General features: G+C 48.0%; 1 protein-coding gene across 1 annotated transcript; it reads right to left on the reverse strand.

The window, feature by feature from the left end:
* Positions 1-589: 589 nt before the first annotated feature.
* LOC147119888 (targeting protein for Xklp2-like) lies at positions 590-21,208 on the reverse strand. Its single transcript, XM_085985289.1, has 8 exons — positions 21,180-21,208; positions 20,506-20,645; positions 16,084-16,207; positions 13,468-13,566; positions 10,445-10,584; positions 5,552-5,703; positions 1,909-2,086; positions 590-1,178 (listed from the first exon to the last, which is right to left on the reverse strand). Exons 2-8 carry the CDS (start codon positions 20,609-20,611, stop codon positions 1,051-1,053), a joined length of 927 nt encoding a protein of 308 aa, XP_085841415.1. The 5' UTR covers positions 20,612-20,645; positions 21,180-21,208; the 3' UTR covers positions 590-1,050.
* Between the last annotated feature and the right edge of the window lie 1,661 nt (positions 21,209-22,869).

Here is a 22,869-nt window from a genome sequence, read left to right on the forward strand (position 1 = left end):
GTAGAAGAGAACAAAGAGCGGGTGTGGCAGGGCGAGGTCAAACACTCGGTTATAATGCTTTTGGTTATTAAGGGTTAAAGGCAGGTGGTAGCAGCGGTTCAGACTGATTCAATATTGAACACTGACCGTGCTGGGACTGGGGACCCGAGTCCGGAGTCAGCCCACTAAACTGGGTGAATCTGCTGGGCCTCCATTGCCAGTAGTGCGTGTCCGTGAACAGGAGGAGCGGCCTGATGAGGCCAGGTCAGCAGGAAAGGAAGAGAGGCAGAAAAAAAAAAAAAAAAAAAAATCACATTATACCAGAACTGGACATTTCCCGAAATCTGTTGATGCACCACCCCATATCCGCAATACAACACGATCTAACCGAGTTTACCCGGCTCCGGCCTAGTCTTATTTGCTATTCCTGTGGCAGCGAATTTCCCACTTCACCCTGAATAAGCTCGGCTGTTTAAGATCCAAACACAAGGACCGCAGACCAGAACCTTATGTCGAAGATCTTTATTAAGTACAAACAAGTAGCAAGTTAAACATTAAAATCGCATCCATACAATTACCAAGTTTGACAATCCCTGGCCACTTGCTGCCCGGCTCCCCTGGGACCGCAATAACGGTCATCAGCATCTTCGAAACCAGATACAGGGAAAGGAGAAGGAGGTTTGGGGATGGGAAAGATTTCCCCTCTGGGGATCAGGAAGAGCAAATCAAAGATTAGAGACTCGTGCATCACTAATCAAACAAAGTTAGACATTTCTTATCCAATAAAGTCAGCGACTGATCAAATCGGCCGGGTGAGCGCCAGCGGATCGGTCTGAAGAATGAGTAAAATTTCACACTGATCCGCTGAGATCCCACGTGGAACGGAGAATTAAGCATCGGGCACAATGTTAGCTCTCGGGCGCTGGCCCGTTTTCAAAATTCCAGCTTAGAAAACAGTTCCGCTGCCCGGTTGGGTTTTGACGAGACACTAAACCGGACCGGAATCATTCAGTGATCGCAAGTTGGGGATCATACCGGCGGCAGTAGTAAAACTAAAACATGGAAGAGGTTTCAGAGGCCCTTGGATAAGACCGGACTGAGCAACGACAAACGTACACACTGATCAGGACATTCCGGCTCTCCACTGCTCACTGACTCCGGTTTCCAGTCTCCCTTTAGCCTCAACCCGCCTTGTTCATCTGTAAAGTTCAGAGGGAGAGCGAAAAACGCGGATTTCAGTCTCAAGACAGTGACTTCTGGCCAGCTGGACTCACCCCGGCCCCCCTTGAATAGTTTGTGTCCCGGACACCTCGCCTGGTCCCCTTGCGATAGACCGAGTCAGTCACCAAGACCTGGGATCTTCCCTTTCATGTGTCCCAACGCCCGCTGGGAGAAGGGATACAAATCCAGCGTTTGATGGTTACTCGCGCCCTCCCGTTATTTCAGTCCAGTTTGAACAAGCTGCCCTTCACCCGTCCACTATGAGGCTACAAACTGCAAGTTGTACATTAATTGGTGGGTGCGGCACAATTAGAGCAGATTGACAATGAGGAAGAGTGCGGGCCATCCATCTCCCCGACGCCCCTTTAATAACCCGTCAGGGAACAAGACTCCAATCCCCAGGGTCCTGTTGTGAAACAAACGAAAGATTCTTGGCTCTCAATGTCCAGAGCCGACAGCCATTAGTTTGCAGAGTGTCTCAGCTCAGACGCTGGCCGTTTACTTCAGGGGTTAGATTCAAATCCTGCCCGGAGTTGCCGAGGCCTCTCCCAAAAATACCTGAAGAAATGTGGGCCTCAAGCCATTTTTCAATAGGCACAGTCCCGCCGTGGGCCCTGGTCCTAGAGTACCAGCCTCATTCTGGTTGGCCTGAGAGTTGGAAGATACAGGGCCTCCGAGAATGGCCGGGAGAAGAGCCGACTCTAGTACCTGGTGTCTCTTGGCGCCTGGCCCGCTTGCGGCCTCTCGCTTGTGTTCGATGTTCAAGCGCGTCAATGTACTCGGCCATCGAGATATACTGCCCGACAGATGCATTGTCGCACTCCCTTTTCCTGGGGCAAGACATGTTGAACGGTCTCGACACCGTGCATCCTCTGGGTGAGAGTGCCTGGAATGACAGTATCGTTAGTGCAGAATCTCAATATCTATCCTACGCCAGTGCAGAATCTCAATCTCTTGATCCTACTCCATTCTCAATCCCAAGATTGACAAGTGCATACAATGTCTTGCACCTCCAAGGCCAATGCATCCTTCCCGAGGCGCGTTGCCTAGAACTGAACCAAGTACTCCAGAGGTGGTCCAAGCAGAGCTCTGTACAACCAACTACTTCCACTGCCGGCCTTCACGCGAATAAGCCCAACATCTCACTAGCCTTGTAAAGTTACTTTGTAGTTGTCCACTAGTTTATTGATCTGCTCATGTGCCTCTCAATCCCTACTCCTTCAGTTCCTAGCTGACCATTTATAAAAATACTCGGATCCAAGTTCCTCAGGGTCTAAAGTGGGTCACCTCACTTCCCTACATTAAAGTCCATCTGGCCACAGTTTTGCTCGATCACTTATCAGTGGCTTTTTGAAAATTGCTGCTCCCACCTACACTACTAACTGCGCCATCCAACTCGCTCTCAGACTTGGATATATGGAAATCTATTCCTTCATTCAACTCATTGAAAGTGAAAAGCCGAGGCCCTAGTACGGATTCCCTAGGGGAACCACCAGTCACAACCTGCCAATTGGAGTAAATGTCCAGTAGCCCTACTGCCTGCTAACCAATTGCTTACCAATGTCGAATGGTTGCCTCCTTTTCCATGTGCTTTTATTTATGCCAATAGTCTATTTCATGAAACCGTAAACTAATGCCTTCTGAAGTCCATATAAATAACATCCGTAGAATTACATAGAATCCCCAGCACAGTAACAGCCGCTCTGTCCAACTGCTGTAAGCTACACAAGAGCGTCCTTCCACCCTAGTTAATCAACTCCATGGGTAGAACCTTGTATTCATTTTACTTTGTGTTAATGTAGCTGCTCCTTAAATGCATCTATGCTATTTGCCTCAGCTACCCCCGTGGTATCCAGTTCCACTTTCTATCCACCAAGTAGCTCCTCTTGAATTGTTATTCGGTTTAATTCTGGACCATTTTATGACCTAGTTTTGGATTCCCCACAAGCAGACACAATCGGTTTAGTTTTTCCCCTAAAGCCCCGCATAACTAGAGACTTCCATCAGGTCACCTCAGAGCCCCAGCCCGTTAGTCTTTCCCGATGGTGCAAAACATTACATGGATGGTCCTTCCCCCGTGTCTCTTCAATAAATTATATATATATATATATATAGATCACGTTTACAGTTCAGGAAGTCCCATACAAATTAACTACAACTTCTGCTTTTCAATTACTGTCTTCTAGTAAACCCCAGGGTTTGGTTTGTAGGGGTTCTTAGCCCGGCCTTGCAGTCGCTACTTTGGATTTGTGAATCTGTTCCTAGAGACATTTCCTCCTCTACTTCATTTCAATTCTTGTTTACCAATGATTGTGGCCTGATCATTTCCTTACCAAGATGCACCAACTCCTTTAAATTAATTTGCCATTTAAATAAGCGATTTACCACGTGACCAAGAAAAATAGGCAAATCAATTACCCTTTACAATGCCATGCTGCCTCCGTTGTCCTAATGCTCAGTCACTACCACTAATATGTCGTGGAAGATCGTCAATCTTCACCTTTGATGCCCCCCCCCCCGTTACAATTTTCTCACGGGTTTAAAAATTCAATTAATTCTACACTGTTTCCTCTTACTCATTATTTCGCATGTCTGCCATTTCCTTGTACTCAATTACAGCATGGACTTTATCTGCGGATGCTCAGTATGGCACGAAACTTGCAATTGTTTAAGTTTATATTAGGAAAAAGGTGGTCGTGAGCAATGTGCACCCCCTTGAAAATCAGTAACTGATACTGTAAGAGAGGAAATGTGGCCATGTTTCATAATGACTATTTATAATGGAAGACGACAACATGCCAGACATTAAGGAAATGTGGACTCAATGAAAGCAAACACTAACAGTAATGAAGCAATGAATGGCACTAAGTGACACATCCCCGGACCATATGGCTCCCATCCCAGGGATTTAAAGGAGTGAGAACATGCCAGATGCCACAACTATCATGTTCCACATTTTTCTCGATTCAACAACCATTCCTTTCGTGGGAAAACTACATGTCACTTGCTATTCAAGGAGTGTGAAACCAGGAATGAGAGCGCAGTTAGCCTAACACCTGTTGTGAAAATACTAGAGTCTAAGGATAGAGACCAAACATTTGAAAACTTGCAGCCGATCATACAGCCAACATGGATTTGTGAAAGGCAGATCATGCCTGACGGAGGTGTAGTCGGAAGAGGGTCTATGGAATTCCATAAGGCTCGCGATAAGTTCCTAAGACTGTTAGCTAAAGGTTCAAGCTCATGGGATTAAAGGCAAATCATTGACCTGGTTAGGAAATTGGCTGAGCGGCAGGAGACAGTAGAGATAATTGGCAGGATGTAACTAGCGGTGTCCCACATGAATATTTTGTCCGCAAACTTGCACAGTATTTGTTAACTAACTGATGGGATAGAAAGGCGCATATCCAAACTTGACGATGAAGAAGATAGGTAGCACTGTGAGCAGTGCAGATGGAAGCATAAAATTACAAAAGATAGAGATTAAACGAATGGGCAAAACTGTGGCAAATGGATTTCAAAGCAAGTGTGAGGTCATCCACCTTTGGACAGAAGGATAGATCAGACTACTTGCCAAATGGTGAAAAGCTAGTAATAGTCGAGGCCTAAAAAGCACCCGCCCCCCACCATGTACATAGATCGTTAAAAAAAATAGCTAAGGGAATGCTGGTCTTATATCGAGGATTGAACAAGGGGGAAAAGAGGCAGAAGTTATGCTACTCTTAGACAAAGCCCTGGTTAGTCTCCACCTGGAGAACTGAGCGCAGTTCTGGGCACCGCACCTTAGGAAGGATATATTGGCCTGGCCTTGGGAGGGAGTGCAGCGTAGGTTTACCAGAACGATACCTGATCGCCAAGACTTAAATTACGAGGAGATATTATATTAGCTAGAACTTAGGTGAAGAGGATTTGGTCAAGTTAGAGATATTAAATTGAACTGAGGGCAGATAGAGAAACTATTTCCGCTGGTTGGAAAGTCTAGGACTAGGGGACATAGCCTGTTAGCACCAGACCTCTCAGGGGTGAAGTTAGTAAACGCTTCGACATAAAAATAGTGTTAGAAGTTTGGAACTTTTGTAAACGGCAATTGATGCTGGGATCAATTGTTCATTTTAAATCCAAGATTGATAGATTGCTAGCCAAAGGTATTAAGGGATATGGGGCAAAAGCATGTATATGCAGTTAGGTCACAGATCAGCCATGATCTCACTTGGCAGATCAGGTGCGAGGGGCTAAATAGCCTGCTCCTGTTTATGTAGCCATCAGGGCTTTTAATGAGAAACGGTTCAAGGTATCTTAGTATTCCTCTCAGCGTTAAATGTTACCGTGGTTCTCGGTGTTCATCACTCACCGAGGGCGGGTACTTGCGGAGATCCTTGATGAAGTGCGACAGTTTGTACTCTGGGTCTGATCCGGACTCCCGGTGACCTCCGGCTGGCCTGTTTGTGTAGAACTGGACATTGATCGGCCTGGTGAGCGGGACGGAAATCCTCATGTTCTGACCTGAGAGGAGCACGAAGATTGAGAAAGGCATCGGATCGCTCAGTAGGCTCAAAGACCCAATAGTCATTCGCCATTTCCACACTACTGATAGTTAATTAACAGACACCGCTCCATCCAAACTCCCTTCGGTTTTTCATACAAGCACCTCTTTACTCGGTCCCAGGTTTAGCTATAAATATCATTTTTACATCGACTTGATGAATCCAATTTCTTCCTGCAGATCAACTCAAGATGGGAAAGGCATCAGGCGTTCCCCAGTCTGCCCACAAGACCCGATGCTTATCTTTGACCCTCTCCCTGACTAGCAAGTGCCCACTGTATCCTTAACCCAAGCTTGCATTCTCTAGATTTTGCTAAAAACAAACTAAATACGAATGAGACACCATGGAGGAATAACGCCACAAGAGAAATGAGTGTAAAGAGGCATACATTAAGTACATGGACAGCAAGGGGAGAGCACAAGGGAGAATACGAAGAGATTAGGAGAGAAGTCAAGCCTCAATTAGGAATGCAAAGAGGAACTATGAAATTAAATGAAAGGAACTTAAAACAATAGTAATACAAAAAGCAAAATACTGCAGGTGCTGAAAATTTGAAATACAGAAAATGGTGGAAATATGCAGGCCAGGCAGCATTTGTGGAGAGAGAGAAACAGTTATCGTTTCAGGTCGATGACCCTTCGTCAGAACTGGAAAAAGCCAAAGATGGAACAGGTTTTTAAGCAATTGTAGGGGCAAGGAAGGGAGGGGGGTGGGGGGGAAGGAAACAACAAAAGGAAGAGCTTGTGTTAGGATGGAAGGCAGGAGAGATTAATAGATGGTGCAAGGCAAAAGGAGATGGTAATGGGACAAGAAATAAAAGATGGCTGTAGATGAAGTGTAAATGGCACTGGCAGAATGAAAGACACTTGCCATGTGAGGAAAAAATAAATGGAAAAAAGATAGGGGCAGAGGTTATGGTCTGAAATTGTTGAACTCGATGTGGAGTCCAGAAGGCTGTAAAGTGCCTAATCGAAAGAGGTGGTGCTGTTCCAGGAGCTTACGCTGAGCTTCATTGGAACAGTGCAAGAGGCCAAGGACAGTGAGGCCAGAGTGGGAGCGGAGGAGAAATTAAAGTGACAAGCGACCGGATGCTCGGGATGACGCTTACGTGCTGAATGGAGGTGTTCTGCAAAGCATTCACCCAATCTGCATTTGGTCTCCTGAATGTAGAGGAGACTGCATCACAAGCAGCGAATTCAGTTTACTGAATTACAAGTTATTCACTTTCACCTGGAAGGAGTGTTTGGGGCCCTGGACAGTGAGCGGTATAAGTGCATGTACTGCATCTGCTCCACTTGCATGGGAAGCTGCTGGGCAAAGGGGAAGGGGTGATAGAGGAGTGGACAAGGGTGTTGGAGGGATGGTCCCTTCAGAATGCCATCTTCTTTTGCCATGCACCATCCCTTAATCTCTCCTGCCTTCCATCCCATCAGACCTTCCCTTTGTTCGATCCTCCCCCTCCACTTGCTTAAAAACCTGTCCATCTCCAGCTTTTTCCAGTTCTGCCGAAGGGTCATCGACCTGAAACCATTAACTGTTTCTCTCTCCACAGATGCTGCCTGAAACAATAGTAAAATGTTAGACAAGTTAGAAAAGGAAGGTTGGCATTGTAATATGGCCACTAAGGGATGGACAGGATAATACCACAGGCAGCAATAGAGATGGCAGAAATAAATAATTACTTTGCTTCCGTCTTTACCAGGGAGATGGAACAAGTGGACATGACGCTGGAAGGAGATTAGAAATGAAATAAATGCATTGACATATTAAACAAACTAAAAACTCAGAACCCTGGTCCGAATGGATTACATCACATTTTAAAATAACGTAGGGACGATAGCAAAGGCATTACTACATATTTAGTAATTTGTTAAAGTGGTGGTGCCAGATGACTGGCGGTTAGCTAAAATATCTATATTTAAGAAGGCAGAAGAACATATCTAGGGAACTATAGACTAGTCAGCTTTACATCGGTGGTAGGAAAAATAATGGAATCCCTACTAAAGGAGAAAACAGAACAGAAGCCAAAATAAATGGTCAATATCGATTTCGAAAGGGAAAGTCTGCTTGATCAACCTCAGCTGCATTTTTGGAAGTAGTAACAGGGAAAGTAGACGATGTAATTTATCTAGATTTGCAAAAGGCCTTCGATAAGGTACTACATAACAGACTGATGAACAAGGTCAGAGAATGCAGAGTCAGGGGACAAGTAGCAGGTTGATAGCTAGCTGGCTTCATAACAGAAAGTGGGGGGTAAAGGGTAGTTATTCACAGTGGCAGAAGGTGGGTAGTGGTGTTCCACAAGGACCAGTGCTTGAACCACTGCTGTTCACAATGTAGACTTTGGAATCAAAAACAATTCCGAAATCTGCAGCTAACCACCAAATTGGGTGGGTAGGGGGTGGATAGTGAATACTGAGGACTGCAACAAATTACAAGAGGACATGAATAAACCTGCAGAATGGGCATATAATTGGCAAATGAATTTAACAGATAGAGGCATTAGGTTTTGGTAGCAAGAACAGAAATGTCACTTAGTTTTCAGGTTGAGCGTCTGGGCAGAGGTACAAAGGGATCTCCGTACAAATATACAAATTGCTAAAAGTAGGGACACAGGCTAATGAGGCCATAAAAATGCAAACTAGGGTTTATTTCTAGAGGGAAAGTATTGAAAACTGGTGATGTTATGCCAAATTTGTATTGAACCTTGGTTAGACCACACTTGAGCACTGCGTACAATTCGTCACCATATTATAAAAAGGATATGAGGCACTGGAAAGGGTGCAGAGAAGATTTACAAGGATGATGCCAGAAATGCGAGGGTATACCTGTCAGGAAAGGACGAACAGGCTGAAGAGAAGGCCGAGTGGCAATCTAATCGGAAGTCTTTAAAATATTGAAAGGTTAGTGGATACAGAGTGAATGAATCCACTTGCGGGGAAGAGGCCATCAATGAAAGATAGTCACCAAGACATCAAATGGGGGAATTAAGGAGAAACTTCTTTACCCAGAGAGTGGTGAGAATGTGGAACTCGCTACCATGGAGTGGTTGAAGCGAACAGTATGGATGCATTTCAGGGGAGGCTAGACAAACATGAGGGAAAAGGGAAGAGGGTTATGCTGATAGAGTTAATGGAGGAAATGCAGGAGTAGGCTCGAGTGGAACATACATTCGGTTGGGCCGAATGGCCTTTGCGCCACAACCTAATATAACCCCCGAATCGCTTAAGTCAACCAATAGTCTGTCATGTGTAATCTTCCATGCAGATTGGAAATTTGGGCGCATCCCATCATAGGTCTCCCTACTGCCCACTTGAGCTATCACTTCAGTCACCTCAAAAAAATCTAAAAGTTACAGGATTGTCACTGAATCCCTATTAACTGAAAGTCCACAGCAGGAGCTGAAGGGGTTTCTGCAGTGCAAGTGGAGGCGAGCAGCAAGAAACATTGTGTAAAACTAGATACATCAGCAGAGCAAGGGGAACAATTTCAAAATTAAAAGGGCGTTTGAAGTGACGCAGCTCAGAAGGGCACAAGGACAATATTCAAGTTCTCCTAGAACGTGAATGGGCCATCTATTGCGGTGCTGAGTAAGGCCCAGGACAGTCTCAGGCCTTGGGGCAGAGTTGCTGGACTCTGGCAGAACATCAACGACAACAATTCACTCGCCATCATCGAGCGAACCACCACTTGAAATGTCAGCAGCACCACACTGGACTATGGCAATGATGAGACTCCGTGATGGGCCCGCTCCTGCATAGAGCCGTCTCACAAACAACCATTTGGGCAAGATCCTGGAGGCCATTGATGCAGTGGGAGCTCCCACCCCATGTTTTCTCGTGGAAGATCATTTCTCCAAATAGAAATTGGGTTGATCATGATCCAATGGCCCCAATTTACTGCATGCCACTAGCCAGAAAAGATGGACCTGGATTGGTCATATTCTGACGTCCTCACCAGGATCCCTAAGCAAATGTGGAGCTGGACACAACCCAACACGGATGCAGCTGAAGTGAACTGGAGTTAAAAGTCCAAGGCAGAATGGAGCTGTGTCGTTTGGCTACTGCCTTATGTATCGGCACAGGAAGAATGATCCGGGACCCGAGAAGGAATAAATGCCACTCTGACACATTCAGCGCTATCCATCCCTGGGATGCTCAGTAGGGATGTGGTGCCAGACCATCCTGCTGGAAAGTCTTCCCTCAAGTGGAAGAGACAATACAGATGCAGATTACTGGTGGCTCCAATATCAGCAGATCAAAGAAGGCCACCTTCAAACGGACCCAATTATTAGCCTCAGCCGCTGTGTTAAATATTGATCGTCAGCCTCGGATCAACTAACTGATGGAATTGGTCTTTCCCTTGTAGAACAGCCTCTCAGTTGAAACTGCCGACAGGGGCAATCATGAAAGATGAGTTTTAGAAATGGACAATGTTGGGAATCAAATTGAACTCGACTCTAGAGAAACAGAATCTGAATTACTTTAGAAGGCAGTACAACCTACGCACCCCATACAAACTAACCTTCTCCCCATAGTTCAGGTGATTACAAAGAGCCTGTGGACTAGCTAAAGCCATCCTCACGAAATAGCATTAATGAATCTTGATGTCCATCGCTCCAACATTGGATATAGACACCTCCCTACAAAAAGGTACGTGGAATCTCTTCCAGATCAGCCATGTGTAGTCAGCCAGTTTACCTGTGCCAGCAATCGCGAGAGGCATCATTGCTTCGTTGAGCAGCCTGTGCTCTGCCGTCTCCTTTTGGAATCGAGCGATTGTCGACATTTCCCGCTCCTCCGAGCTCATTGGCCTCCAGTATACATGCCTCCTGGACCGCCTAGTGGGTAAAGGGAAGCACAGATGCAGTTAGTTCACCCAGAAAAGCGGAGTTGGCAGTTAGTTCAGTCTGGCCAACACTACGAACTAGACAGTATTCCATGAACCTGATTCACACCAACACAATTCAAGCGCTCCCAAAGAGAAAGCAAGCATAAAGCATCTTTTAAGATTTGCTTTTATATATCTCATCACGACCACAATTCCAAAAACGCTTTAGAAATTTGAAGTGTAGCCACTGTTGTAATGTAGGAAAGGTGCCAGCCAATTTGCACACAGGAAGCTCCCAAAAACAGACCAGATATTCTGTTTTACTGACGTTGATTGAATATTGGCCAGCACACCGCGGATAACTTGCTGCGCCTTCTCGAATTAGTGCCATGGGGGATTTTACGTTCACCCGAGAACAGACGTGGCCTCGGTTTAATGGCTCATCCGAAAGGCGAGCACCACCAACAGTGCAGCACTCTCAGTACTGCACTGGTGTGTCAGCCTAAATTATTGTTCTGGTTTCTGTAGTCAGACTTGAAACCACAACCTGCTGACTCAGGTGAGGGTGCTCCCAACTGAGCTGCAGCCGACTCCTCCCTGCCTCCCCCCACAAAATTGGCGAATTCCTAAGAAAAGCCAGGTTCAATTTGCACCCCAACCCCAGTAAATTTACAAGGAGGCAGCACGGTGGCATAGTGGTTAGCACCGTTGCCTCAGTGCCAGAGACCCGGGTTTGAATCCGGCCTCGGGTGACTGTGCAAACTCCACACAGACATTCTCTGTTTGCATGGGTTTCCTCTGGGTGCTCTGGTTTCCTCCCACAGTCCAAAGATGTGCAGGTTAGGTTGATTGGCCATGATAAAAAAAAAAAATTGGCCCTTAGTGTTAGGGGGGATTAAATACGTGGGGTTACGGGGAATAGGGCTTGTGTGGGATGGCTGTCGGTGTAGGGACCGGGTGCTAGGGTTTGGATGATCAGCCATGATCTCGTTGAATGGCGGAACAGGCTCGAAGGGCCGAATGGGCTACTCCTGCTCCTATCTTCTATGTTTCTATGAATTGGGACAGGTGCCAGGACCTGAACGAGAGGGCTTCACTTCGTCATGAGTCAGCTGGTGATCATCCTCTAGCTGGGTCTCGGGCTGCTTACGTTCAGGTTATTCGGAGGGAAAATATCCTCCAGGAACGAGTGAAGGCTCAAACCTTCGGGGTGAGCGAGACCAGCTCGGAGTCTTGTAGACTTCCTTAGCAGAGGTCACGCATTAGCGGGGCTGCGATAGTTAATCTGGATCCGAATTTCAAAAATCACCAGGTCTGCAATGGTCACTTCTAGTCCTACTTCCCCTCGGCCCCAGAGTCACTGGAGGGTCGCGAGTTCCTGCTTAGATAATTGAACTGCAGGCGTTTGAGCCTCACGCACGGACAGCAGACACGGAGCCAACGCCTCAGAATCCGATTTACAAGAACATTCAGAGGTGACACTACACTAGAGCCAGTCCCCATCCCCACCTCTTACTCTAAATGGATAGCGGGGACACCGGATGGTCCAACACTCCGCTGAAACGGTAGAAATCAGGTCCAGACTAAGGCATTAAGCTGCGATCGGTTTTAATCATCAAGTGGTGCGTTTAACCCAGGGAATCACTGCAAGAAGCGGCGTGAATTTAGAATTTACACAGGTCTCAAAATGCAATATCCGGACACCGACTTTTGGGCGGCATGAATTTAACTAACTAGTCCGGATGTAGCCGAGGCAAATCCGAAACTCGAGGTTTGATTTGACAGGGGAGCAGTTAGCACGGGTGACAACAGCAGATAGAGGCTCAATGTAGTGAATCGGGATTGGTGGAAATCACAATTGGAAGTTTACGTACAGAAGGATGCCATTCGTCCCATCATGTAATGGGCCGGTCGAAATAGACAGCTAGTCTAATCCCACTTTCGATCCCTATCCTTACAGGTTACTACACTGCATATCCAAGTACCTATGAAATGAGGGTCTCTGGCCCCACCACCCTCGGTGAAAATTTCTAAACTCTAATCCTTCTGTAAAGACTTTCAATCTGTTCCCACTCGTTATTGACCTCCAACTGAAATAGGTCCGTCCTATCCATTATCTAGACCCCTCAGTTTATACACCACAATTAAATCTTTTCCAGAGAAAACAACCCCAGCCCATCCAATTATTCCTCATTGCTAAAGTGCTCCAGCCCCGTCAACATCCTCGTAAATCTCCCTTGGACCATCTCTAGCGCAATAACATTTCCTTTAACGGTGACCCCAAAACTATACCGTGATCTAGCTGTAGCCCAACTATTGGCAAGGGAAACAAGACAAGCCCTGTTCCTGGGACTAGGGACAGGGTCACTGGTCAAGGCTTGCGAAGCTAAGCAAAGCCAGGCCTGGTTAGTACCTGGAGGAGTGACCATCAGGGAAGACCAGGTGCAGAAGGTCACGGAAGGAGCCCCGAGGGGCGGTTGGAGAGAAGGTCACGGAAGGAGCCCCGGGAGGGGCGGCTGGTGAGCAGGCCCGGGCGTTGGGCTGAAGATTGTCGGACAGGAGGAATGGTGGAAATGGAATGGCGGCGCGCACAGACGCAGCGGCTTTGCTTCTCCCAGGACGGTGCTATTTACGTTTAATGTTAATGTTATTTGTACTGGAGTCATGGGAGCTTGCAAGATCACATTTCGTTGTTCATGTACTTGTGCATTGTACAATGACAATAAAGTTGAATTATTATTATCAGAACCGCGACCGTGAGAAAGAACAGTTGCAACAGGAGCCACGCATTTATCCCACTGATTCTCTTGGTTAAAATGCACCGCCCTAAGTCATGGGGAAGCTGGACACTGAAGGAACAAGCCCAGTTCGGACCGACGTGTTTGCAACTTACTTGAGAACTGTGGGAGTTAGAGGCTGAGTCAGCTTGGGGCGCCAGGGGACCACCACCACGTGACCGCGATCACCTCCCGATTGTTGGACTGCAGCAATCCTGCCGGAAGAGAGCGATTCATTTAACATCCAATCATCTATCAGAGGGAGACCAGCTGCAATAAGGAAGCATTATATGGAACCAAGTGAAACCTGTTGGTTATGAATACCATATTCAGTTAGTCCTGACTGTGGGCGTTAACTACCTGGTGAATCGGCCACTATTCTGGAAAGGAACTCTAGCTTTATTTACCGAACAAATTACTGGTGAAGTCTAGATATGAGCAACTGGCGGTGGGAGAAATTACGACCAAGACCAGCCAGTTCTCAAAGGAGACCAAATTGGGCAGGTGCGGGAAGCCAGCCGATTTCTGGCCATATTTTAAAGCGGCTCAATGAACCGCAGCCCCCGGGATGTAACCAGGCTGAATTAACAAGGCGAATCTTCAAACAGCATCGAGCTGACCGTTCCACTTGCAGCCAGTGAACTGTAAAGTGAGGAGCCGCCAGAGCAAGGCCGAGTCACGATATCCAAAGAGTTAGAGAGTCTGCGCCTGTTCTTTCGTCGTGCAGTCCAGTTAGTCCCACTCCTCCATATCCATGCAATATTATCCCTACAAGTATTTATCCAATTCTATTTAAGGCTACTGTTCAATCGGCACCCACCATCCTAGCAGGCAGTGCATTCCAAATACTAACCACTCGTAAGAGTTTCTCATGTCGCCTCTGGTTCTTTTGCCAATCACCTTAAATCTGTGCCCTCGTGAGCTACCCTTCAGCCATTGGAAGATGATTCTTTTTCTAAGCCCTTCATTGTTAAACACATCAAACAGCCTATTAGCCTCCTCTGCTCCAAGAAGAACCACCTCAGCTTCACTATCCAGTTAACTGCAATTACTCATCCCTGGAATCAATGCTAAATCTCGTCTGTACCCTTAAGGACTTTCACATCCTTCCTAAAGTGTGGTGACCAGAACTGGACGCAATAGTTCCATTGTGGCTTAACCAGCGCTTTATAAAAGTTCAGCATAACTTCTTTACTTTTATACTCAATACCTCTATGAAGCCCAAGATCCCATATGCTTTGCTAACCACTCAATGTCCTGCCACTTTCAGGGCCTAAGCACACTAACTCTGTCCCTCCACACTGTCATCAAGTGTATATTGCATCTGCGTTCCTTCTGCCAAAATGCATCACCTTACACTTCACTATTAAATTCCATCTGCCACTTGTCTGCTAGCCTTGCTATGTCCTGTTGCAGTCGACTGGTTTCACCTTCACCGTTTGCCATGTCTGACTTCAAGTCTTGCAACTCCAATTTACCTTGTCCAGATCCTGCTAAATTCATTGAAAATAGCCCTCCATAACTAGGCTAAATCTTACCATACGATGATAAATCTTCGAGATGCTCTCCAAATGTTACATTCACCAAGTGACCAAGTTCGTTCCCCAGGACTAGATCCAGCAATGCCTCCTTTCCTCTTTGGCTAATAAACTTCTCCTGAACACACCCGAATTACCTCCTTGAAAAATCACTGCCCCATTCCATAGAGGGAGTTAAAGTCTCCCATTATCACTACTATCGTTCATGCATCTCTAGTTTTTGAAAACTCTGCCCATGTATCTCACCAATTAATGGCCTATAAAATACACCAAGTAGCCCAATATCTCCACGTTGATTGTAGTTGAGAAACCAAGACTCTGCCGTTGATCCCTCAAGGACATTTAGAATATTTTCCTCAATCAAAACTTCTACCACTCGTGTTTGTTCCCCTCCCCATCTCGCCTGAAGACTTTGGAACCAGGATATGAAGCATCCAATCTTCACATTTGAGCCAGTTTCCGTTAACGCCACATATTCGTGTTTTTTTGCGCCTGCAGCTCGCCAACCTTAAGCAAACCGTGCATTCACATGGGCACTCCAAACCTAGCTTGGACTTCATGGTCCCACCCAATTCTGTATTTCTAACTAGAACTCAGTTGTGTACATTTCTACTTTATAAATACTACATATTGGTGCCCAACCATACTGCCGAATTAGTTTAAACCCTCCCAACATTGACTAACTTGTCCACAAGTATTGGTCCCAGCTTTGTTCTGGTGCCAGCCGGCCTTCTTGAACAGGTCCCTTCCGCCGCAGAACTGGTCCCAATGTTCCAGGGATCGGTAGACCTCCCTCCTGCACCATGTCTCTAGCCATTCATTCACCTCCCATTTCTGCTCAATAGCGCGTGGCACTGGGGATAATCCAGATATTACTACCCTGGACAGTCTGCTTTTTAAAATTGCTGTTAGGTTACATTCCTGGTGGCAACAATCCCCCCTAAAATCCACGTTGAAACCAGTTCGAACACCAACTCAACGAAGCTAATCACCAATCCTTCGGTAGTCACCGGTCGGCGGAGAGGGAGCACAGACAAGCCGGATAGTATCAGGCAGGGTCTAGAGATCCTGGAAACCCAAACTCATTCCTCACGTTCAGCCTGGTCTTTGCGGCCAACGGCGAGGCTGAATGGTGACACGGCAAATCTACAGGACTCCGCCACTGGAGGTTGAGGGAGACTCGGCGTTATTTACCCCCGAGGCTGGGCCGGACCCTCAGCAGCGAACAGTTGGCCATTGGTGGACCGTCTCCTGGCCGCCAGCGAATTTACCGTGTTCGGGAGAGTGGTGGGGATTCCAGCGCTCGACGCTTCGCCCTCTGCAGAGACAGGAGGAGAGGCAGGAGTTTAGGTGGTGGGGGCGGTCAGAGCTCCTAAAATGAGGCCAAACCGGGATACTGAGGCAGTCTAGAGCCACATTTACACAAACTCCAGGATCCGAGTCCGGGGCCTGTTCAGAGTCTGGATTTAGCCCCCGACCCCACAAGAAACACTCCCCGGAGGAGGAATCCACACCCCTTCCCTGTACAGAGGGCGAGCGGTTAATCTAGGAACGGGGTAAATCCTCAGCCCAAAAACCTTGGAAATCACTCGCGCGGGTTCGCTTGATTTTAGGAGCCGGTATACAAGCACCAAACAGACCCATTCCTAACTCGATATTAGATTTAAACGGCGGGCGCTCCCGGGGCATCGCAGGTTGTCGGTCACGAAAGCAGAAGCTGCGCTTTAACAGGATTCTAGGAGAGACACATCTTGCGTCATATGTTTTAAAGGGATCCCAGCCCAGCGTTAGAGACAATAACCCGAGTCAGAATAGTTCTTCATCCCCTCCCAAGCCCCTCGAGCAAAGGATGACATTTCATTCTAACCCAGCCGGTTATAATCCTCCGGGAACTTCTAGCCTAGAGTGTGCGGCGGGCACTGGGTTCGGTCCCCGTGACAAGTTGATCACACTCCGGGACTCTGTCTGTTCACAGCAGTACGTTGAACTCTGTCTGGTCTGGGCTAGTGAGCCCTGACCCCCGAGCTCCTGGTTCCTCTTGTGTTAAATCAAAAACAAACAAGTGCAACTAAAAATGTAGTAACTTTTTAAATAAACCAATTCAGAAATCAAATTAAAATTTGGTCATTTGGAAAGATCACTCGAGTGGCCCACGTGGATGGCCAATGGGCAAGTCACCGACAGAGGCGGGGCAAAGTTTGAAAAGCAAACTTCACATCGAAAGCGTGTCTACTCTTGATTGCGTGCTTAAACAAATTGTCTGTAAAATTAATAAAACTTTGCAAATTAAATTAGAATTTGGTTGTACAGGTTGATAATGCACTCCAGCCCCCCGGGTCGCAGAAGCACTCAAGCTTGCTGGTGACACCTCGTGCTCCATCTCAGCCACGCGGGCGCAAACATGGCCACAGAAGAGGCAGGCAATTGGGCTGAACGACCCCCTCGACCGCCCGCTGCCTGGACCAATTAATGGCTCTCTTGGCCAGGCCCAGTCCTACAAAAAGGAGGTCCACCAACCTGCCCGCTCTCCTCCGCACTGGGTGACCCTAGATCAAGAGCGTGGGACTGAAGTGCAGCCCAAAAATCGAGGAGCAGCCCCTTCAAATAGTGAAAATGTGGCTGGAATCTCACTCAGTGTAGATGTGAAACATTGACTCCTCCAGGCCGCAGAAAGTGCAGGCGGCCTGGGAGTCCGTGAACCTATTTAAAACCATATTGCACGGGACTCCTCCGTGCAACACCCTCCAGGCCAAGTCCCCAATAGAACAAGGGAGGACTCCCGCATAGAGAGCCCTCCATTGGGGACCTCTGCCGGTTGGCAAGACGGCACGCCAAGGCATGTCCGGACGGCAGGCAAAGAGGACAAAGTGGAGAGAGTGTGCAGGAGCAGCCCAGACAGGGAACAACTCCACGCTGAATGAAGAGACACGGAGGGTATTTCCTGGAGACGGCTCAAGTTGTGTGGTGCCGGGCGCCGATGAGGAAGTCCGTCCGAACGGGGGAAAGCTCGGACGGGATCGCCCCATGTGCTTGAGCCACCACGATACACCTAGTGGAGTAGGGGCCCAGTGCCACTTCCACCGACTCGATGGCTTTGACCACAAGCCGGACATTAGCCAAAGACGGGCTCCACACCAGCTCCTCCGCCATCGAGCAGGTCCCCGACTCTACTCACCTTGTCAGGCACAGCCCTGTGCTCCGCTAGCCACCAAACCTGCGGTCGTGGAGGTGCGGATTCCTGAGCAGCGGCCGTTCCTGATTTTATGGGGGGGGGGGGGGGGGAGTGCTCCGCCTGGAACCGATGTAGTTCCAAACCCATAGCAGTTCCTGGTAGAAAACAGGCAGCTCCCAAAGGCATGCACGTGTACCGCCCACTTTCACAAACAAGCTGCATGTTGTAATTGAGGCCGTGCAGCTGGTGGAAGGAATAAGTCACCAGCACACCATCTCGGAGGATTCTCGATGTATAGGTATCTCTGCAGCATCTGAAGACGGAAAGCAGCAGCCTGGGTGCGAACACACTAGCACCTGGCCGCCCTCCCTAAGCGGAAGACTCAGATCTGCAGCAGAGTCCCAGTGCTTCCTTTTGTCCCAGAAGACGTCGAGGAGCTTCGTCAGCATCTTGGTGACAAACGAAGGGGGAGGGATCAAAGTGACCAACCCGTACCACAACATGGCGGCCACCAGCTGGTTTATGACCAGCACTCGACCCCTGTAGGACAACACGGAGCAGTCCTGTCCAGCATCCTAGGCGAGCAGTGACTTTGGCCTCCAGCTCTTGCCAGTTCACTGGCCAGGCGTCCCAGACAGGGCTAAGGTAGACTCCCAAAGAGAGGAGGTGCGTTGTGCTCCAGGCGAAGGACCTGAACTCCTCTGGCAGGGAGTCCACCTGCCACTGACGCACCAGGAGTCCAGAACATTTCTCCCAGTTGATCTTGGCGGAGGACACGTCCGAGTAAATCTGCTGGCATTCCCGCATCCTCCACAAGTCAGCGAGATCCGTGACCGTAACACAATAGGCAAGGGCCTCCACGCTGATTCCCTCTGCATCCGATACCAGAGATCGGTCATCGGCCAGCAGCCCCAAGAGCTGCTTACAGACCCCCTGTCTTTCTTCCAGCGAGTAGAAGGGGGAGCCACGGTCCAGGTCCCGCAGGAACTGGATCCGGAAAAAAAAAAAAAAAAAAAAAAAAAAAAAAAGTGTCGAACCCAGCAGTACCAGGTTCGGTGTAAAAAGTGAAACATTACTCAGATGACAGTAGAGTGCGGTAGAAGTTGGGAACTCTCGTCCACAAGTAACAATTGATACTAGCTCAAATGTTAAATTTAACTCAGTCTAAGATTTGTTAACCAAATGTATTAGGGGATAAGGGGCAAAGGCAGGTATGAGTTAGGTCACAGATCAGCCACGATCTCAATGAACACTTTACAGCCAAAGTAGTACTTCTGAAGGAGTCACTGTTGTAGTGTGGGAAACAGCAACCAATTTGCACACGGCAAACTCCCACAAACAGCAATTTGGAGCAGGACTTGAACCCACAAACTGACTCAGGCGTGTGCTATCAACTGAGCCACAGCTGATGTTAAATTCCCCCTTTGCTACATTTAGTATTAGCTCCAGTCTTGTACTGTTAGAAACAGCAGCTAATTTGTGCACAGCAAGCTCCCACAATGAGGTAGTGTCCAAATAATCTGCTTTAGTGATGCTGATTGAGGTGTAAATATTGCCCAAGACACCAGGGAGAACTCCTGCTCTTTGAATTAGTGTCAGAATCTTTTACATCTCCGAGAGCAGACAGGGCTTGGTTGAACATCTGACCCTCCAGCCAATGCAGCACTCCCTCAGTCCTGCACTGGAGTGTCAGCCTAGAGAGTTTTCTCTGCTCAAGTGTCTGTCGTGGGAATTAACCTATAACCTTCAGGTGTGGGTGCAACCAGTTGAACCACAGCTCGACACAAGTTGATCAGTAAAGTGGGCCTTAAACTCTGCCCATTTCATGACCAAGTGTTGTGGATTGACCAGGTTTAATTTGTTTTAATTCGTCTTTGAACCAGTTTGATTAAAAATTAAGTACTACAATACCTTAAGATATCCGCAAACAGTAGTTTGTAAAGTATTTTCCAAATTTAAAAAACCGTTAAGGTCCAGCAAGTGAACTGGAGCCTGAAACTACCCCAGGCCTGCAGCCCAGTGTCACCATCACAGCTCCCGAGAGCAAGGGCCCCTCCAACACCTAACTGGCATGGTAAAAATTCTACTTACATCTAGCTCATCTCTAGAAACCCAGATTAAGATTACAGACAGTGGAAAGATGTGGGGCAATCCATTAGATCTGGACTGAGATTGATCTCCATGCTCACATCAGAACTTAAGCAACTACTTAATGTCTTCATTGGGTGCAAGGCGCTTTGGGACGTCCCGAGGTCATGAAAGGCGCTACATGAAAGTTTCTCAAGATTCTTAACACCATTAGAAAAGAGATCGTTCTAATAGTCAGGAGACATTAAACATCCAGGTCACCGAGTGAACCTTCTCCAGACTCAGCCGCTAAATCAGAGATCTCCCAAACATCTGGATTTCAGAGACCGTGTGAGTAGAAAGAAAAAGCAACTTACCGGAATCGCAGAGTTCTTCCCGTTCAATCCTAGGGCTCACCACAGCCTTTGGAACTCCACATCGCCAACGTTTACAAGGTAAATTGATTTTGGCACCACTCTCCATATCTGCTAGTTTTACACCGAATGACAGATTTAATCTGCGTCAGAAGGAAGCAATCAGCTCAGTTAGGAATGACCATTAACATATCTTGAGGACACGGTAATTTGTCAGTAAATAGGAGGAGGACAGTGTGAAGGAAGCTCAGTGAAGTAAGCTCAGAAATGATGGCGGAGCAAGCTCGAGGGGCCAAGTGGCCTATTTCTGGTCCTATTTATGCTCTTATGATTGCGGCGCTGCATTCCCGGCCAAGCAGCTTAGAAAAAGGCTTAGCCTAAATCAGAAAGAAACAAGCAGCCGAGACCAGGAGTCCACCCCAAGACCTGGAAAACCAAAAGCCGGTTAACCTGCGGCCTATAAATAATTAAAACAAAATTACAGCAACTATCTCAAACAGCATCAGCACAGAAACCACTCCAGATTCAACCCAAAACTTTTGGGTTCCCAACTAAAGACAGAAGGAAAACAAACTGAGGTCAGAGAGAATAAAACAATCTCCCGCTCACTAAAACTTCCTTTTCTGTAACCCCAGAAACCACTTCCAAAAAGCATCAGGTGGACCGCAAATACCAACATGTCAAACCTCGCCGAACACCGTTCACTTCTGTGTTTATAGCTCTTCAGCCCGCAGCTCTGCTTTATACGGGACTCGAATCGTGCGTTTACCAATCAAATCTCAGTTTTAATTAAATCCCTGTGACCAGTGCCGTCAGCAATTTTCTCGCCCGATGGGTGTCCGTGCTGATTGAGAGGCAGCATCTTGTCCAGTCGGATGGGATTGGGTGGAAAAAACGCTGCGAATCGAAGCCGATCCTCAGTCATTGGGTCTTTTTGATGGACCAATAAGGGTGAGACTGGGTTGCCCCACAGTTAACAAACAACAATCATCGCAACAAGTGCCCGTTTTAGGGCAACACTTACATTTTGTTTAATTTGTTTATGGGATGTGGGCGTCGTTGACAAGGCCAGCATTTATTGCCCATCCCTAATTGCCCTTGAGAAGGTGGTGGTGAGCCGCCTGCTTGAACCGCTGCAGTCTGTGTGGTGAAGGTACTTCCACAGTGCTGTTAGGGAGCGAGTTCTAGGATTTTAACCCATCGACGATGAAGGATCGGCGAAATATTTCTCTGCCTGTTTAAAGGGGCAGTGTCTCTGTGTCTGTTTAAAGGGGCAGTGTCTCTGTGTCTGTGTAAAGGGACAGTGTCTCTGTCTCTGTTTAAAGGGACAGTGTCTCTGTGTCTGTTTAAAGGGACAGTGTCTGTTTAAAGTGGCAGTGTCCCTGTGTCTGTTTAAAGGGAGAGAGTCTTTGTGCCTGTTTAAAGGGACAATTTCATCGAGCCATAGAGACATAATGGCAAAGAAAGAGGCCGTTCTGCCCATCGAGTCCGTGCCGGCTCTCTGTAGTGCAATCCAGTCAGTCCCATTCCCCCACTCTATCCCCGTAGCCATGCAAGTTTGTTTCGCTCAAGTGCCTATCCAGTCCCCCCTTGAAAACATTGAGGCCTAGAAATGCAGTCGCGTTTGCGCCCACTTATTGGCTATAGAGTGGTTTGCGCCCGAAGTTTTTTAGCGCCCGAAATTCAGTCGGTCCCTAACATCGGCGTTAGCCGGTAGCGCTGCGCCGGCACCGATGACGTCATCGGTGTGCGCAGTGCCCCGGTTCCAATGCGATTCCGTGCCGACCACCAAATTCAGTTGCGGCCGCCACGCCCATGGCGGCCGCAAACAGCGTTTGAAAAACGGTGCCTTGCAGCTCCGAGAGGCTGGCGCATAATGGTGGAGGGGCGGCCGGCCGCTTTCCCGGCGGCCGCCTGGCCGCACCTCCCTCCCCGGACTCCTGCACCACCCCCCCGCGGCATTGATGTCTGACTCCCGTGAGCCCGGCACTTCTCCGTGGTGCCGGGCTCATTTGCCGGGGGAATCCAGCGGCGATCTCACGGCTGCAGGCAGCTCCTCCTTAAGAGAAGGAGGAGGCCTGCAGTACCCCAGCCTGCCGCACCGCATCGGGTGCCGCAGCGGCAGCTGGACGCCTGAAACTGACTTTCATCGCCCCAAACGAGGTGGCCAAACCCTGCAATAGCGCCCGCCTCCGTCTTGGGCTGCCGCAACTGAATTTCAGGCGGGCGCTACGGGAATCCGGGCGAGCGCTAAATTTCGGGCGCTAAAGACCTGGCGCGGCGATACCGAATTTTTAGCCCTGAGTGTCTCTGCTTGCACCACTTCCGTTGGCAGTGAGTTCCAGGATCTCACCACTCGCTGCTTAA

This window comes from Somniosus microcephalus, chromosome 4 (assembly GCF_052327205.1).
Source record: "Somniosus microcephalus isolate GS21.2 chromosome 4, FLI_Smic_1.0, whole genome shotgun sequence".
In the NCBI taxonomy this organism is placed as follows: Eukaryota; Metazoa; Chordata; class Chondrichthyes; order Squaliformes; family Somniosidae; genus Somniosus; species Somniosus microcephalus.

Coding starts and splice junctions, on each gene's coding strand:
- LOC147119888 (XM_085985289.1), bottom strand. CDS start 20,611: ATGGAGAGTGGTGCCAAAATCAATTTACCTTGTAAACGTTGGCGATGT. Junction 16,208..20,505: donor GGAAGAACTCTGCGATTCCG/GTAAGTTGCTTT, acceptor CTGTCTCTGCAG/AGGGCGAAGCGTCGAGCGCT. Junction 1,179..1,908: donor CAGGCGCCAAGAGACACCAG/GTACTAGAGTCG, acceptor TGAACTTTACAG/ATGAACAAGGCGGGTTGAGG.